The following is a 15,869-nucleotide window of genomic DNA, read 5'->3' as shown; positions in this document are numbered from 1 at the left end:
TTCTGGAAACTCTGATTAGTACTTATGATTGTGAGGAATAGGCTATATTAGACGGTAAGTGCCTAGGTTAAAGATTTATGCAACAGCATGTGGGTACAGTTTCAGTAAACAAGTGAATGACTGAGGATACCACATGCATAAAGCCTGAGCTACTGCAGAGGAGAAATGAATTGGCAAAAAAAAAAAAAGAAAAAAAAAAGAAAAAAAACCTAAACGCATAATTATGAAATTGGTGAATGATGCGTCATATTGATTGCTATAGTGTGTTAATATTTGCTCCATTTGATATCCCAGACATTTAAAGCAGTAGTTACACCTGTCCTTGCCAAAGCTAACAGAGCTACAGAGAAGCTTTTTTTCAAAAAATGTTTAAATGTTTACTGCATTTCTAAAGGTTATTTTTATTAGTCTATTATGTGGTTTTTTGTATTAGTCTGTTCCCTTTCAAGTGTGTTTTGAAAAATTTACTTGTTTGCAAGCTGAGAAATGAAGGATATTTAATAACATTCAAAAAAGACATTCCCCTCTGTGTTTCAAATTTTGCTTTGGAAGAGGCACATAAAATACTTTCAGAAACAAACAATTTTTTTATGCAACTTAGTTTTGTAAAATGAGAAGTTCACAATATTCTGAAAACATATTGTTCCTGAGAGAGAAACATTTCACCACTGCTATTGGAGTAGTAATTCACAGTGACAAAGGCAGCCAGTATATTTTGTTTGAAACTGTACATTTTGGGGGAAGAGGGAAAAGTACAAAACACATTTTAAGTGCCTTGAGGTGTCTGTTGTACACAGGAGACTCAGCAATTAGAATTTGATGAATAATCAGAATCTTTTTTCTTTTATATTTCTTGTCCAGAAAAGACCTTATAATCAATGTACATCTACCTTTTGTTGAGCACTTAAAGTACTTAGAAAACAAAGACAGAAGCTTGCATATTCAGAACTGATTGTAAGGTGTGGTTTTCGGTGTAAAGATTTCAGATGTCTACTCTTAGATCCCCTATGGGGATCTGGTTTCCAGAAAATAGATGACCTTAATCTGATCTATAACTGAGCATACCAGAATGAATGTACCCAAGACCTGAAAAGGGAAGGGTAAAACTTCAATTTCAAAACAGAACCCATGACCTCAATTTCCCATTCCAACTTAAGTCTTCCTCTCTGTGTCCCCACTTCATTTATCATCTGGTGAAATTCCTTTAGTGACGTCATGCTCAGGGAACAAAAGTCTCACTTATAAAAGGATTTTCTTTATTTTTCATAATTTAGCTGAACCAACACAAAACTGAATACTGTAAAGCAACAAAACTGATGTAACATCTTTAATTGTTCTGTGTTTACTAAATAAGGCTACTACACTCCCTTTAAAATAAATCAAAACAGAGAGTTGGTAGAGTGAGAGATCTGGCTCTGGAGGTCTACATGTACAGTAAATGTATTTACCACCATTTATTGCATGACATGTTAAACCTGACATTGGTCATTTATAGTGCAGTCAGTCCATAACACTTTTCAAGTGGCTGGGCTTTAATTGCTACTTTGACACTGGTCAAAATGCTAAGATTAAATAAGGATTTTTTATATATCTATTTTACTTGAAGACAAAATGATCTATAGTTCATGTTTCCTGCAATCTCTGCATCAAATAAGCCTCAGTATTAGAGTGGGCTTTAAAAACGTTTCTTTAATCAACTTTTCCTTTTTGTACTTTTCATCTATGGTCACTTGAACAATCTCTATATATTTTTCTTTAGTAGAATAGAACTAGCATAACACTAAAAGTTAATTGGAGTATTAGGTAGTATACTTGAAACCATAATACATTTGCCAGGAAGAAATTAAGCTCCCTTGTTGATTGCATCATACCAATATGTACCAAACTTATATACTGAAAGGTACAGTAAAAGGGAGCAAGGTTTTGTTTGTTTCTCTCTTCTGTCATAGTTTCCCCCTCATCTTTGCTAAATTTTCACTAACCAATAATGCCAAAAAAGTGGGCTTTCTATAACAATGAGGTAAAACACTGAAAACAGGATCGAGGAACAGGCTTCAAACTGACCCTTACATAAAAATAGGGGGAGAGAAAGAGAGAGAGGCAGAAAGAGAGGAAGAAAGAAAGAAAAACAAACCTTGCTATGAAAAGCAATGAGTAAAATATCTTAAACTCTATTTTTATCAGTACATAAAGACAAAAAATAAAATTAAAAAAAAATAAAAAAATGCCTTCCAACAGTGCAATGGTTGAATGCATTTATGTAATATAAACAACATTATTCTTTGCTTGTTCTACACAGTCCTCTCTGGTCATGCTTTACATCCAGAATGTCCCAATGGAAGAAAGCAAACGACACCAGTCACTTCAGAGACAACTGAAGTAATAAAACACAACTTAACTCTGAACCACTTGTCATGACTGTCAGAGTTATCACGTTAATTGTTAAATAGGATTTTCTACAAATATACAACATATAAAAACTGTTAAATATATAACTTTAGGCTTTTCAAAATACATTTAATGATCTCTTTCAAACAAGTGTTACTTTTGTTTTCTCTTTAATTTGTTTTCTGGTGCTAAATGGTGTATCAGATGAGACATAGGCCACAGATGACCAAACATGCTCTTTGCAAATACTGTATTATCCAACTTTAACTATCAAAAATGGAACTGTAGAAGAGGCATGTTTAACTGGTTAAAACTGAAAATGATTTTAGTACGAGAAAGTCAATCTAAGTACAGAGGAATAAAGGTGCCGTGTAGACAGTTTGTGTTCTTTTTGTCCAAGTTTTTCAAACATAGGTCGTTTCCTCTCAGTGCTCCATTATGTTCTCTCAAACGTGGCGTTTCAGAGCAGGTCTCTGAGCTAGTTAGTTTTTACTGCAGCTTTCCATAAAGACTTCTGCTGTACAACACCACCTCAGCTTTGTGAAAGCTGGAATCATATCTTTGTGGAGACCTCCTACAATTTAATGACATAACTCTGTTAACAGTAAGATTGTGTCCTCTTTAAAATAGATTTTGCTCTTTGGTCTATTGTATATACTGAAAGTATAAGAAAATAAAAGCAATTCAGACAGTTTAGGGCACAAGAAGAGTTTCTCTTTTGCACCTCAGTGTCCTCCCATAGGCAAAACAGTCTTCTCTAAGGCTGATTGGGATGATACTCTTCATTGTAGCAGACTCTTCAGATTAAAACATGTAGGTAACAGCAAGTCCAGCAGTGGTGTATAACGCAGATGAAACGTTAACCATGAACTTTTTTGTATTGCTAATGCCCAAGCATATCTCTTTTTCTATATTCCTTAGTCCAGTGATCCTTAGTATGGTAGAACAAACTTTAGCTCATAATGTAGAGGAATTATGCTGTCATTCATGAGATACAGAGAAACAGACAGTTGAGTTGATGACATATAACGGATGATGGTCCACAGCAGTGAAACTTGACTAAGTAGCTCACACAGAGCCTAAACCACTCCTACGAGGATTCTGTGTTGCTGCATTTGTCAGGAGACCTGTAAATCAATAAGAACAAATGAGTCAGTGTCTGAATTTACAATCCTGGTTCTCTTTGCTGTCCATTATTTTAAAATATACTGTGCTGAGATTTTTCAAGGAGACAGTTAATGAATTAGAAGATATTTATTGTTCACAGCAAACATTTTCCCTGAGAAACAACATATGAACAAACCTATATTTTTATTTATTATAAAAAATAACACTTTAATGATTATTTCTAATAAAGTCATGAATATAAATGCTAACTTACAATAACTTCAATGCCACCAACTTTCTGCCAAGCTCCATGCACATTCGTTTTTCATAAAAATAATATCACAGTATGTTCTTTTACCTGCATTAAAGTTGCATATAACAATATCTAATACACATGGCGATTAAGATGGCTATTAATTTTTATGTACAGGATATGATGAAAAATGGACATGAAAGCCATGCCGTTTATTAAAAATGCAAGCATGTTTATACTAGAGGCTTTTCTTCCTTTAAGTTTCCACAGAGCACTAGAGTGCGCCTAATTTAATCAATACTGCCCTCTAGCGATGCTGTTACAAGTGCAAATTAATGTAAATAATGTTCATTAATAGTCAATTTAACCAGAAAATTGTTTTAGTTACACAGCAGAAAAATACCGAAAGAATGAAAATGGGCAAAGGACTGCCCAATGAACCTGTTTAAAAGAAAATGGAATGGAAGCAGTGGTTTGAAAGAGAAACAGAACCAAAGTTCACACTATTAAAGAAAACAAGAGCACTGGGAGACAGCATAAACATAAATGAGGAAGTAGTGGCTCATTTATACAACAAGGAGCCAGCTACTCCTGCTCACCCAAAATAACAGTTTAGAAATGGTTTTAAAATTACACAGATACTGTACAGGACAAAATGTTTTGAGGTGTATTAAGCAAGCATGATTGTTACAAAATGCCGTTTGAATGTTCAAACACTATCTTCTGCTTTGGCATTGTTCTGTCTCCAAATAGTCAGAACTGCTATTACTGATGGAAATACCATGCATAACTCCAGGAAATACTAAACAGTGAATGTGAAAGAGCAAAAGAAATACGAAAATGCAATTCACTTGGTTCAAGCCGTGTATTAGAGTTTTTAACCTAACCCTTAGAGCAGTAGATGAAAGAAATACCTGCCTCCAGATAAATTCAGTGACAGCTTGAAACATATGGATCTCTCTCTATATGTATGTAGAAAGATAGATAGATAGACAGACAGACAGACAGATAGATGAATACTTTCCTTATAAGGCATAAAGTGTATGTCACAGATTTCTGCTTTTGTCCTCTCACCTTTTCCAGGAAAAAACACCCCAGAAATCTTGCAAACAGCCTTTCCTTTTCGGACTAGTGATCAGATCTCCAAACCACATGGCCTCAGACAGGCTGAAGGCAAAAAACCTGGTTGATTATTGTGGTATATTCCCCTTTTTAAATATACATTCAGCAAGAGAAATTATTTAAAATTTTGCTTCTGTTAATTGTTCTGTTTCCCCTTTACACTCTTTCTCGGGGTTTCTGCTACGCCCCGTATTTTTCTTCCCATTAGAAAAGAACACAACTTTTAAGGTAGTAATACTGTTTAGGCAGCAAGACACAAAGCAAAAGATTTATGGTTTATTAGGTCTGAAAGTAAACTACTATTGTTTTAAGAATTAGGCTGACTTAGCTCTGTCTTTCCTGAATTACACTGGAATGGCTCAAAGCTAAAAGCAACAGTGCAAACTGCTGATGGACTGTGTGTTTGGTGTTTTCATAGTGTTCTTCTCTACCATATTTTTCCCAGGATGGAGAGAGATTTCAGGTACAACCATATTCATTTGCAGATACCTGCTGCTTTGTCATATAAAAGCTTCCTTCCTGACTTGCTACCCCTGCCTCCACTTTGCACATCCCTGCTGTGTGAATACGGTATCAACACTTTAAAAGAAGGAGAAAAGAGGGGACACAATTATGCATTTTAAAAATGCTGAGGCAGGGCAGAGAGCAGGCTTGAAATAAAGTGATGACAGGAAGAGGAACAGATTAGAGAACAGGAGGTGAATTTACAACTTTGCACAATGACAGGAGAAAATGGAATGAGAGGGGGGAAAAAAAGGCATAGGTTAGCCAGGGAAGTTTAAACATCATTTATTAATGAAGGCATGAAAAAGAAGTAAGAGAGGTAATAGGAACAACAGATAAAAAGGAGAGAGAGGATTGGAGAGAGCGTGAAGAGTCCAGAGATGAAGAAGCGAATGTACACCTACCCTCCCATCTCCTGTTTTTTTCCCCTTTCATTCCTTATTACAGGTAAATTAATCACTCCCCACAAAACCAGACAGATCAAGCAAGAGAAAAGAGGGATACCCAAAAATGACCAAAGATAAGGACTTGTTTACTATTTACCAATCACATAGTACAATTTTCTGTCCATCCCTACACAAGACTCATGTCAGTTCTAGGTACCATTGCACAAGTCTGTCACTGACTTCTGAAGTCAGAATTTCTCCCCAGTGCTTCAGACAGCAGGTTCTGCTTCCTTCTGAATGAGCCAGATGTTCTGGCTGTAAGTTTGGAGAACTCTTGAGCTTCTTCAACCGTGAGATATTAATCGGGCATCTAGTGTCAGAGATTAAAATACTACTGTATGTTATCTGATTTTTTACATGATGGAAGCCCAAGCTCCTACGTGCTCCACAGAATTCTGCTCAAGAGGAAAAATAATTTCAGTGACTGCATATTAACAGATAATCCAAAGCATAAGAAACAATATATTTCATATGGCCATATATATCTTCTAGTACTTGGGTGGCTTGAATATGTCCTGAGAATGTTGGCTTATTAGAGCAATTATAACACAGTCCACTTAATTTGCCTAACTCTGGAGGGAGTAGAAAACTCCCAGCTATGCCTTAATGGCACACAAATTAAATAATTCGTTGGTTCATTCCTACGGTCAAAGACAAAAGAAACAAGTTATGCAAGTCACCTTGAGAAGATAGGAACATGTGGTGCTTTGCTGACTTACATAGGCTTTCCAACAAAAGAAACCCACCCAAAAAACACTGCCTTTCAGTGTAGTATCCAGGATTGAATTTAGTGACAAAATGTCTTAATTTCTCATCACAAACCAGAAAATCGAGCTAGGCTCACTGTAACTGGCAAATATTTTCAGAGTCAGGACTGAGTTTCAGGCATATCTAGCCTGACTTATTTTAAATGGAGTCCACATAAAGACCAACAATTCCATGTCAAGACTGGTAAAGCTTTAGCAGTTCCATCTCGTTTTCCCTCTGTAGTTTTAGAATAAAAACGAAAGTCAGACTGAACCAAAGTAATTATTTTTGCTACAGTAGCCAAGTGCTTTTACATGACTGCCTGTTGAAGTTATATTGGCACTCTATGATGACAACTCTCAACTATCTATCATGTCTCCAGCACTGATTTCTGAAAATTTTCTGGATGCCTACAAAGTAATTGGTCATATTAAAGAGGTTTCAGTGTTGCCTAACAGCTGAACTACTTGTCTAAACTGGGCATTTTACACTTTCCTCTACAGTCTTAAAAATGCTTTTGTCAGAACTCTGCATAGCACCCAGCAGTGTAAATGGCTTTTGGTTTTGGTTTGGGATTTTTTTTTTTCTTCTTGTACTACTGTATGGAAAAATAAAAACCAGAACCAACCCCACAACATTTTGTACAAAGATAATTCACAGAGATGGATGTAAGTTGGTCCAGTTTTTGTCTCACAAATCTACTCATAATGGAAACAATTCCAAACCTTTTACCAACTGACTGCAAGTCAGATAAATGGCATGTCTTTTCCCTCTGCTTCTGCTGCTGTCTGTTCTAGGTCCCTGAAAAACTAAGCATGTATAATGCAGAAAGAAAGATATAAAAGCATCACAATGCCCAAGGAAAACCTTACACTGCCTTGCAAGATACCTCATGCCTTACAGGAATAAAAATGTAAATTCCTGGTGATGATCCAAGCAGTAGCAACGACCTGTTGCATTTATGAGAACTCCCATAGTCCCTCCTGAAATTTTTTTCTGTTTTCCTCCCTTCCTCTTCCTTTCTTCACGCTGTTCATATATGCAAATTGAACTGTTTAGTCTTCAGAAAAAGACAAATTAACCTAACTTTGAAGTGTCTGTGACTATTAGGAATAAGAAAAAGAAGCATGGAAGCTACTAAGTGGTTTTTTCGGTCTCACTGAGCTAGCCATGAGAAGGACATCTTCAGAGTTCAAACTGTAATACCTGCAGAACTAGGACCAATAAGACTCGCCAGATCTAGTGTTTGTGCTTGTGGGTGAATGCTTATAAAAAGCAGCCTAGTGTATTAGGTATTGTATACACAGGTATGCTTTCCTGTGTTGTGCTCCAACATAGTAGCATTCATGAGTTAGAGATAACAGAATCCAATTATTAGCTACCTTCTAGGAGTACATGCCTTTTCTTTAACACCCACTCTTTGGGGTTTTTTTTGTTTGTTTGTTTTTTACTTCTACTATTCAAGTCAGACACAGAAAGAAGTATTTATTCAAACTCTGAGACTCTTTGCAAATGACATTTTTTTTCTAACCAGAATTTTCTAAATATCAATAATCTGTCCAGAACTGAAACAAAAAAGTGCCATTTACCCTTAAATAACCTCTTAGCCCTCTCTTCTCAAGTTCCCCGACCATCTTCCAGGACTATCATCTTGATTATTAATTTCTTTTTCTGTTAAAATCCTGTTTGTCTCATATTATCTTTTTTGAACTTACAAGATCTTGGAATGTGCTGGGTCAGATCATACACTCCTTCCTTCTACTGAAGTGCCCATTACTTCACAAGCAATACCAGTGGAGGCAGCGGGACTGTTCTTATAACTAGATAATCTTTACAATGAATGAAAATATTAGAACCAAGTGTTGTAACCCAGCTGCAATACATTTGACCCTTGGTCATGTAGGTGATCCGTGTTCAAGAGCTCAGGCTTAGGCATATATAATAATGCAATCTTGCGTTGCAGCATCTGAACGTATACTAAGGAAAAGCAAAGGAGGTGGCAGAAGAGACAGCAGCAAGAATATCTGTGCTCAGAACATTCAAAGCCCTCGAACACAAAGGTGATCATGGCGGGGCTTTTGGCTGGTGTAGCATTTGGAGCTATTATGGATAACAGAAGAGCCAGGCATTCTGCCCCCCGTGAAAGTCTAAAGCCAGCTCCTTGAAGCAAAGTGGATAGAAAGAGGGAATGATGAAGAGGATCACACATCTTCTAAAGAGTAACAATGCAAAACAGTGCATTTTAATCTCTCATGCACTGAGTGAAAAACAAACACAGCTGAAATAACTCTAGGTAAAGGCCCAATTGTATCTGATTTCTTTTTGCTCTTTTAAAATGGTTAGAGGATTGCACCTATATGAAGCTTGGTAGCAGGTAAAGCTAAGAAAGATTTGCAGCTGGCATGGAACTCTAAACCTAAAAAATTACTACTTCTCTGCCTCCCTTTTACTCTTCAAATAAAAGCAACTGCAATATTAGCACAATGTGTGTAAGAATAGCCAGGGGCTTTCCTCAGAGTACTGAAAAAATAACCTGGATTTACCACTCCTGAGACTTTTCCCTAAGGTAGGAAACAGGTTCAGATTAAATCACCAATGTATCTAAGAATCTGTTTTTATCCAAATGCCGTAACTTAGTGTATACTGGATTCTGAATATTCATACCTATATACCTATACTGAAAGCATACTATAAAGCAATCTATAAAGATTAACAAATCTTAACAAAGACATAAGTTTAATTACATTGAAGCTTGTGAAAAAAAGCCTTAAGTATTTCTGTGTGCTAATAAAAATCTATTAAATATAATGATCTTCCATAAGATAAAGCTTGTATTGCCACAACAGAAGAATGCCTCGTGAAAAGGGTGATGTGAATTTTAATTATAAAGTTTAAAAAACAGCCTTTCCTATAGTTAAAGTTTACTAGTTCACCTCATGGAAAAAAGAGAAAAAACCCAACAACCCACATCAGCCAGCACTGAAGTCCACAGACAAATCAAAACTGTTACTTTTTCTTGTCTGATTAGAGAAGATTGTTCAGGGACATCTGTGAGTGACATGTGATTGACAGGCAGCTGGTCTGGAGCAAGGTTAGACTCACACTCACAGTCACACAATAAAAATTGCAGCAGTGATTTCCTACCACTGTGAAAATAGTTAAACTTAAATGAATAATACATCAAAAAGGCAAAATGCTTTTAGATGGAATATTTAGGCTATTTCATCCATTAACAGAGATAATTCTGATTTACACAGCATGATCTTTAAATGGGAAGTTCAATTGCTAGTGAAGGAACCGAACATTCAGTGTTCACCAGCAAGATACTACGTCTGCTTTATGCATTCCGAGAGTTTATTGCTTAAGAAAGCAGTCATGTTTTGCATCAGTCCAGAAAGCAATGTAGCATAGTAGATGACTTTTAACAAGCAATCTTTATAAATATGTTGTGTATGGGAAATAAATCTCAATATTTAAAATTACTCTGCTTAGCCTTTGTCTATGGCTTGAGGAGAAAGTAGCAAGTGGACAACAGTGGGGAGTGGGCATAGAGGAGGAATATATATACATAGGTCAGGTAAGAAGAATGCAGGAGCGTTTTTACTCTCTCATAGCCTGTTTGAAAACAAAAGCAAGAACTTAGATAGCATCCTTCTGTAGGAATAACAAACAGGCATCCACTGCAAACACAGAAAAGCAAGTATGGTCTTCAACAAAGCTCAAATGTATGTGGACTCATAAACAGAAGAAAGCCTTAGTCGTTACGCCCACTGCAAAGAAGGGCACATTTTGTAAAGGTAAAATTTTCTAAAACAGAATTTCTCTTAAACAGTTATCTAATGCATATATATAAAACATTACAAGCATGTATTCAGCACAAATTAGTTCAGCTTTTTAAACCTTCATTCTAAAAGCACAAACCCAAAAATTCCCAGCCTAACACAGTGTTACAACCTTGTTAGCAGGTTTATGAGATTTAGTTCCTAGCCTCAAAGAGACATTATAAAATGTGAAAAATCTATCCCTGAAACACCTCACCACAGAAACAGTGAGGTTTGTCAGGAAAGTGAAATGAATATTCCTTAAGAAGTCAAGGTTCCTGTCTTGTATCAGATCAAAACCAAGGCTTTTTAGATATCCTCAATCAAGTTTGTTATTCAACCATAAACATTCTGAAAGGACAGTGGAAAATGTAGTGATGTAACAAAGTATTTTCTTCAGGATTTGGGGTGGGGGAGGGTATTTCTCAACAGAGTAAGGGGAAAATTGACAGAGTAGAGGATTTTGCATAGATTTCGCACTTGTTGATCCTCTGTTTAATGACAACATATCCATACACCTTCCTTTCAGGAAATGCTTTATGTTTGTTTTGTGATACATTCTTATAATACCAACTAAAATATCCTTTTGTACATCTATGCTCCTCCTCCAGTTTTAAGTTTTGCATGACTATGGCAAAGCTGGGAAGAAGGATGAGACAGGGAATTTGAGGATCATTATCCCAAACTAGCCAATTAAAACATTTTTAATCCCTCAGTGGTAAAGCAGACACCTAAATGCATTATACTGTGTAGCATTCTGATTAACAGTGCAAATATATTTAAACCTAACGCAAACTTGGGACGCATACAATGCAGTAGTTCAAAAACCAACCAGTGTGTCACTGTCTACTGGAGGCAGAGAGCTCCGTACGCTGTGCAGCATATTGGATCTAAATTCTTTGGCAAGATTACCATTACTCTCCCTACCCCGTTTCTGTGATATTTTGGCAAGCAGTGCTGTGGTGATCAGATTTTTGCAGTAGACTGAAAACAAACAACAAAAGAGGAAAAATAAACTGGCAAATGTCAAGGAAATTTCTATAATTTACAACAAATTTTACACACACAAAAGACAGAAGTATATAAAAGCAGCTGCAATACTACTTTTGGAGAGCAGGAGAGGAAGTGAATTTGATCTTCTCTTGATACACAGATATCAGTCTCAGAGACTTACCACCTTATCTAGTTTCACGTGCCTCTCAGAAGTGGGGTGAATCCCCTACCTTGTAGTAACCTTTCTCAATCAGATTTTAGGGATTCCTAGCCCAGTGTCTCTTCCATAAAAGCCCTTAAACTCCCCCTTATTACAATCTCCTTGGTCCAATTCAGAGATTATTAGCCCTAAATGTAGGTATCTAGATGTGATGATTGTGATCTCAGTCAGGGTCAACAAAATCTAGAGTTCAATTCTGCCTAAACATAGATGCTTAGCGTCTGTGGGACATCCTTGGGCATCTCTCCTGAACTCCAGATGCTGCTTCAAAAGGCCTTGTGTCATACATTTGCACTTTTGAACACATCTTAGACTCCTGGAGCGTCTAGGCTGCCCTAGACACATGAGTTCAGGTAATTCTGCTCTTATTCTCTTTTCTCATGCTGAAGAGCTCCTGCTTGTGACTCTGTGGTCCTCATTTGGTTATGAGTGACCCACTAGACCGCAGTGTAACTCCACATGCAACACTACCCAAACCATATTCTTGTGACTGAGCATTTCCTCTGGGTTGAATCAGGCAGATGACAGGGAAGAGCAATAAGATACCAACCTTGTGATCAGTCCCTGTGCCTAAGCAGCAACCAATCTTGGTTCAGTTAGCTAAGGCTATGAGACAGACCATGAAATATTTGTGTGGGTCCATCCTTAAGAGAGAAATGTCATTGCAGTGATCACATAATCCTGGAAATTCAGGAGGATGGGACACAGATAAGTGTCTTATTACACTAGGCACATGTCATTAGAAGTGTTATGAGAGCTGTCAATTTGTTTCTTAGAAACATTTATCCGACCTTTGTTATCTTTCAAGCTCGTTTGCACATTATAAAAATGACAAACAGTAACATGAAACCCTGAGCACACTTCAAAAAATGACTGAGCAATTTAAGAGATTCTTCTGGATTAACTCAGAGTAAAAGGCAGTTTTCCATTCCTCACTTGTTCCAGTCATAGGTGTAGAATGGACCCTGCTGGTTCATAAAACAGTTACTCAGATGAAATTCAAGGAACCTGAGAAACAAATAAGCTTCAGGTGAAGACAGGCATCAAGATATAGTACTGACAATTTCATCAGTGAATCCAGTGTGGTGGATCACACAGTACTTGCGCTGTTCATCACAGTACCATTTCTGAGTTCATAATCTAATGCAACAAACCAACCCCAAGAACCACTAACATGAAACTTATTATTAATATAATATTTTATACTTTAGGACTTTACTCATTTCATTATGGTAAGATTTTTGTTGCTGGGAATTCACAGATTTCTTTTTCTCATCATAGATTTCCTCAGATTTGGAAAAATATACAGGAGATTTGAAAGACTTCAGCTGCTGGCAGTATCAAGCCCTTGGTTCCTCTCATATGTCTGGGTTTGTGAGGGGGAGGTTCTCAAGACAGAAGGAAGAGATATCACCATGTTTTAGCAGTTACAAGAAAGTACATCAAAGTTAAGGGGATAGGTCCTAAAATATTAACTATAGTCCAGATGGCCTGTGTGGGTGAAACTCGAGAATGTTTTATGAGAAATCACACAAAACTCAGATGCTATAGAAACAAGAGACAAAACATAAAAAGAGGAAAATGTATTACTGACTCTGCCAGACATGCTAGGCAAAATTTCATAAATATCAGATGGAAGAAGTCAGGATCAATCTTTCCTCTGAGGTCAGGAATTACATGCCATATAGAACAGGACTAATGCATAAATGAAATCATATGGTTTGAGTTACTGCTGTCAGATAGGAGACCTGTATGTTCTCCTCAGAATAGGCCTTGGCTTAGGCTATGAGTTTCTTGGAGATGCCACTGTATCAGTGTTAATTACCAAGAAATAGTTTTTGTTTCTCTGACATTAGCCCTTTTTTGCTAATTAAACAAAAATGGAAAAAAGAAGCAATTTTTTTTCTTTTTTTTGAGTAGGAGAGAAAATGTGCTCTGTGTAGGAGACAATGTGGGTGTGTTCCACAGAATCTGTAAGATTCACAGGCACCACTGTGGGAATGACAACATAGGCAGAAAACTGCTATAGAAAGACAGCCTTGCAAGGTACAAGCATAAAACTTGTCTCAGCAGTCACATCTGTTTGTAAGGCTTAGCTGCAGCTCTCCTCTGCACACAATGATTGACTCTGTTCATAAAGCACTTTATTACTGCTAGACTCAATAGGTGCAAGAACATGTAAAAATTATTTTGAATAATTTTGCTTAAGAAAAAGATGGTATTTCAAAAGGTTAAATGGTCATTTTAAAGTGAATCAATTACCTTTTCATTTTGCATCCCAGGAGTAGTACCGTGCAATAAAATATACTATTATGATTATATACTATTAATTCTGATATTTATTACCTAAATAATTAGCATCACTTGTTAGTTAGAACTGAGTGGGGATGCCTTATTTTCAGTGTCACAGTGCTATCTGTTTGCACTGTGGTAAAACTATATAATATTTCTATCTAAAAACAAAAACCTGGGCTCTAATAATTATCCATTGACCTTCAGTCATCTAAAAGCCTAACTCAGGATTTTGGTAGTGAAGGACACTTCTTATGGAAAAACAGACATTTTGAAGTGGCAATACAATTTTTCAGCACATACTTCAGCTAGGTACACATATCATAGTTATCTTATTTAGTGCCTCTGGTTAGAATCCATAAAGCATATCAAATGCTCTAAAAACGTATAGCCTGGTAGTCTTTGGGGAAAAAATACAATTGCTTTTATCATGTAAATGAAATGAAACCGTACCTTTTGGAAGGGCCTATGCCTCTCCATTGACGATGGAGAACACTAACAGCCCTAGTTTCTGAACTCAGGTAACTGGTAAGTGCCTTATCTAGAGGAATGAATCTGGATGTCACTAGTTTGTTTGGGTTTTTTTTAATATTTAAAAAAAGTTCCTTGGTTTTTTGTTTTTTGTTTTTTTTTTTTTTTTTTAATAAACAACTGTATGCTGTGCAACTTCTAACGATAAGATGATGTTTTCATCTACCTAGAAAAAATCATTTCAAGCTAAGCTATTAACAGGAAAACAGCTGCTTTTCTAATTAGTACATTTGATGCTTAGCTTCTTTTCATTATAGCAGAGACAGGGGACACTTTGATCTAGATGCTTTAATTGGTGTTAAGTAGCATTAAGCCCTAATAATTTAAAAATAAGAAAATCACAAAATAAAACGCATACCTAAAAATTGATTTGATCAATACATCCTATTATAACACATCAGTAGGAATGAAACACATTATAATTGCTACTGATATGCCATAAAGCAATGTCATAAGAGTAGCAAAATTAAAAATTGTGATACAATTAAAAATTTTCTTTTGGATTCCAGGATTAGAAGTATTGAAATACTTCAATGACAAAAAGAAGTGAAAATTCCAAGTTTTAAAAAACACGATTAGTTATTGCTCTGATTTTTTGTTGATTTAACATTTGGGAAGGAGAGTTTCAAATTATTCTTAAATCTTCTCCCTTCCCTTTTAAAAACTCCACACCAGCGCACTAGCTGACTAAAAGGTTGGGGTGAGGAGGGTTCACTTTCTTACAACATATAGACCATCAAGTCTTTAAACTTACTCTGATAAAGTATGCTTAATTAACCTGGGGTAGTTGTTCTTCATACAGACTTTCAAAATGCAGAATAGCTATATCAATGGGTAATAGAAGACCTTTTTGCTATGATTTTCCATTTAATGTGGTACTTATGTTTATATTTGATTACACTAGTGTTCATCTATAAATAGTAGAATATCTGCATATTCCACCAATAAACTCTGTTCCTGGGAATTTTCATTCAAAATCTGGCACTGTGGTAAGTCAGAGCTCTGACATCTGGAACAGTTTGGGCTGACTCCAGATGGAGGAAAAAAAAAAAACAGAAAAAGAATTTTTCCCAGAGGTCAGCTTTCTCTAAGATGGACCAGGCATCCATGGCCAAGCACATATAAACTGCAGTTGAGCATTTTGCCATCAAAATTAACAAATAGGGTGACTTGAAAATGATCCTGTCATTCCTAGCAATGACACTGCTCTGCTGACTTATGCGATATACAGCTGTCCAGTAGGCCGAAAACACGCAAACAGCATTAACATTTGGAAAAAAGGATATGGATTATAAGTACACATAATTCCGAAGCTACAGATTCAGATCTGTATTAATGTCAACAAAGAGATAAATACATTTTGATTTAAAGCGCCATACATAGTTTGATCTGAAATTAGTGCCAAGATTCATCAAAAGCTGTCAATAGACATTTGTTGTGTTAAT

The 15,869-nt window shown here is 36.3% G+C and overlaps 1 protein-coding gene across 3 annotated transcripts in view; it reads right to left on the bottom strand.

Moving 5' to 3' along the window:
• Positions 1-527: 527 nt before the first annotated feature.
• TAFA5 (TAFA chemokine like family member 5) overlaps positions 528-15,869 on the bottom strand; it is a 427,770-nt gene continuing 412,428 nt past the window's right edge. For 2 of the 3 annotated variants that reach the window (XM_064445595.1, XM_064445615.1), the window contains exon 4: positions 528-3,515. In XM_064445595.1, coding sequence (XP_064301665.1) covers positions 3,507-3,515 — 9 coding nt within the window. In that variant the 3' untranslated portion in view covers positions 528-3,506. Of the gene's footprint in view, positions 3,516-4,810; positions 4,916-15,869 lie in introns of those variants that run through there. The other variant, XM_064445605.1, reaches the window with a different exon arrangement.

The sequence above is a fragment of the Phalacrocorax carbo genome, chromosome 1 (genome assembly GCF_963921805.1).
Source record: "Phalacrocorax carbo chromosome 1, bPhaCar2.1, whole genome shotgun sequence".
Lineage (NCBI taxonomy): Eukaryota > Metazoa > Chordata > Aves > Suliformes > Phalacrocoracidae > Phalacrocorax > Phalacrocorax carbo.
This window is presented reverse-complemented; position numbering and strand designations above follow the sequence as displayed.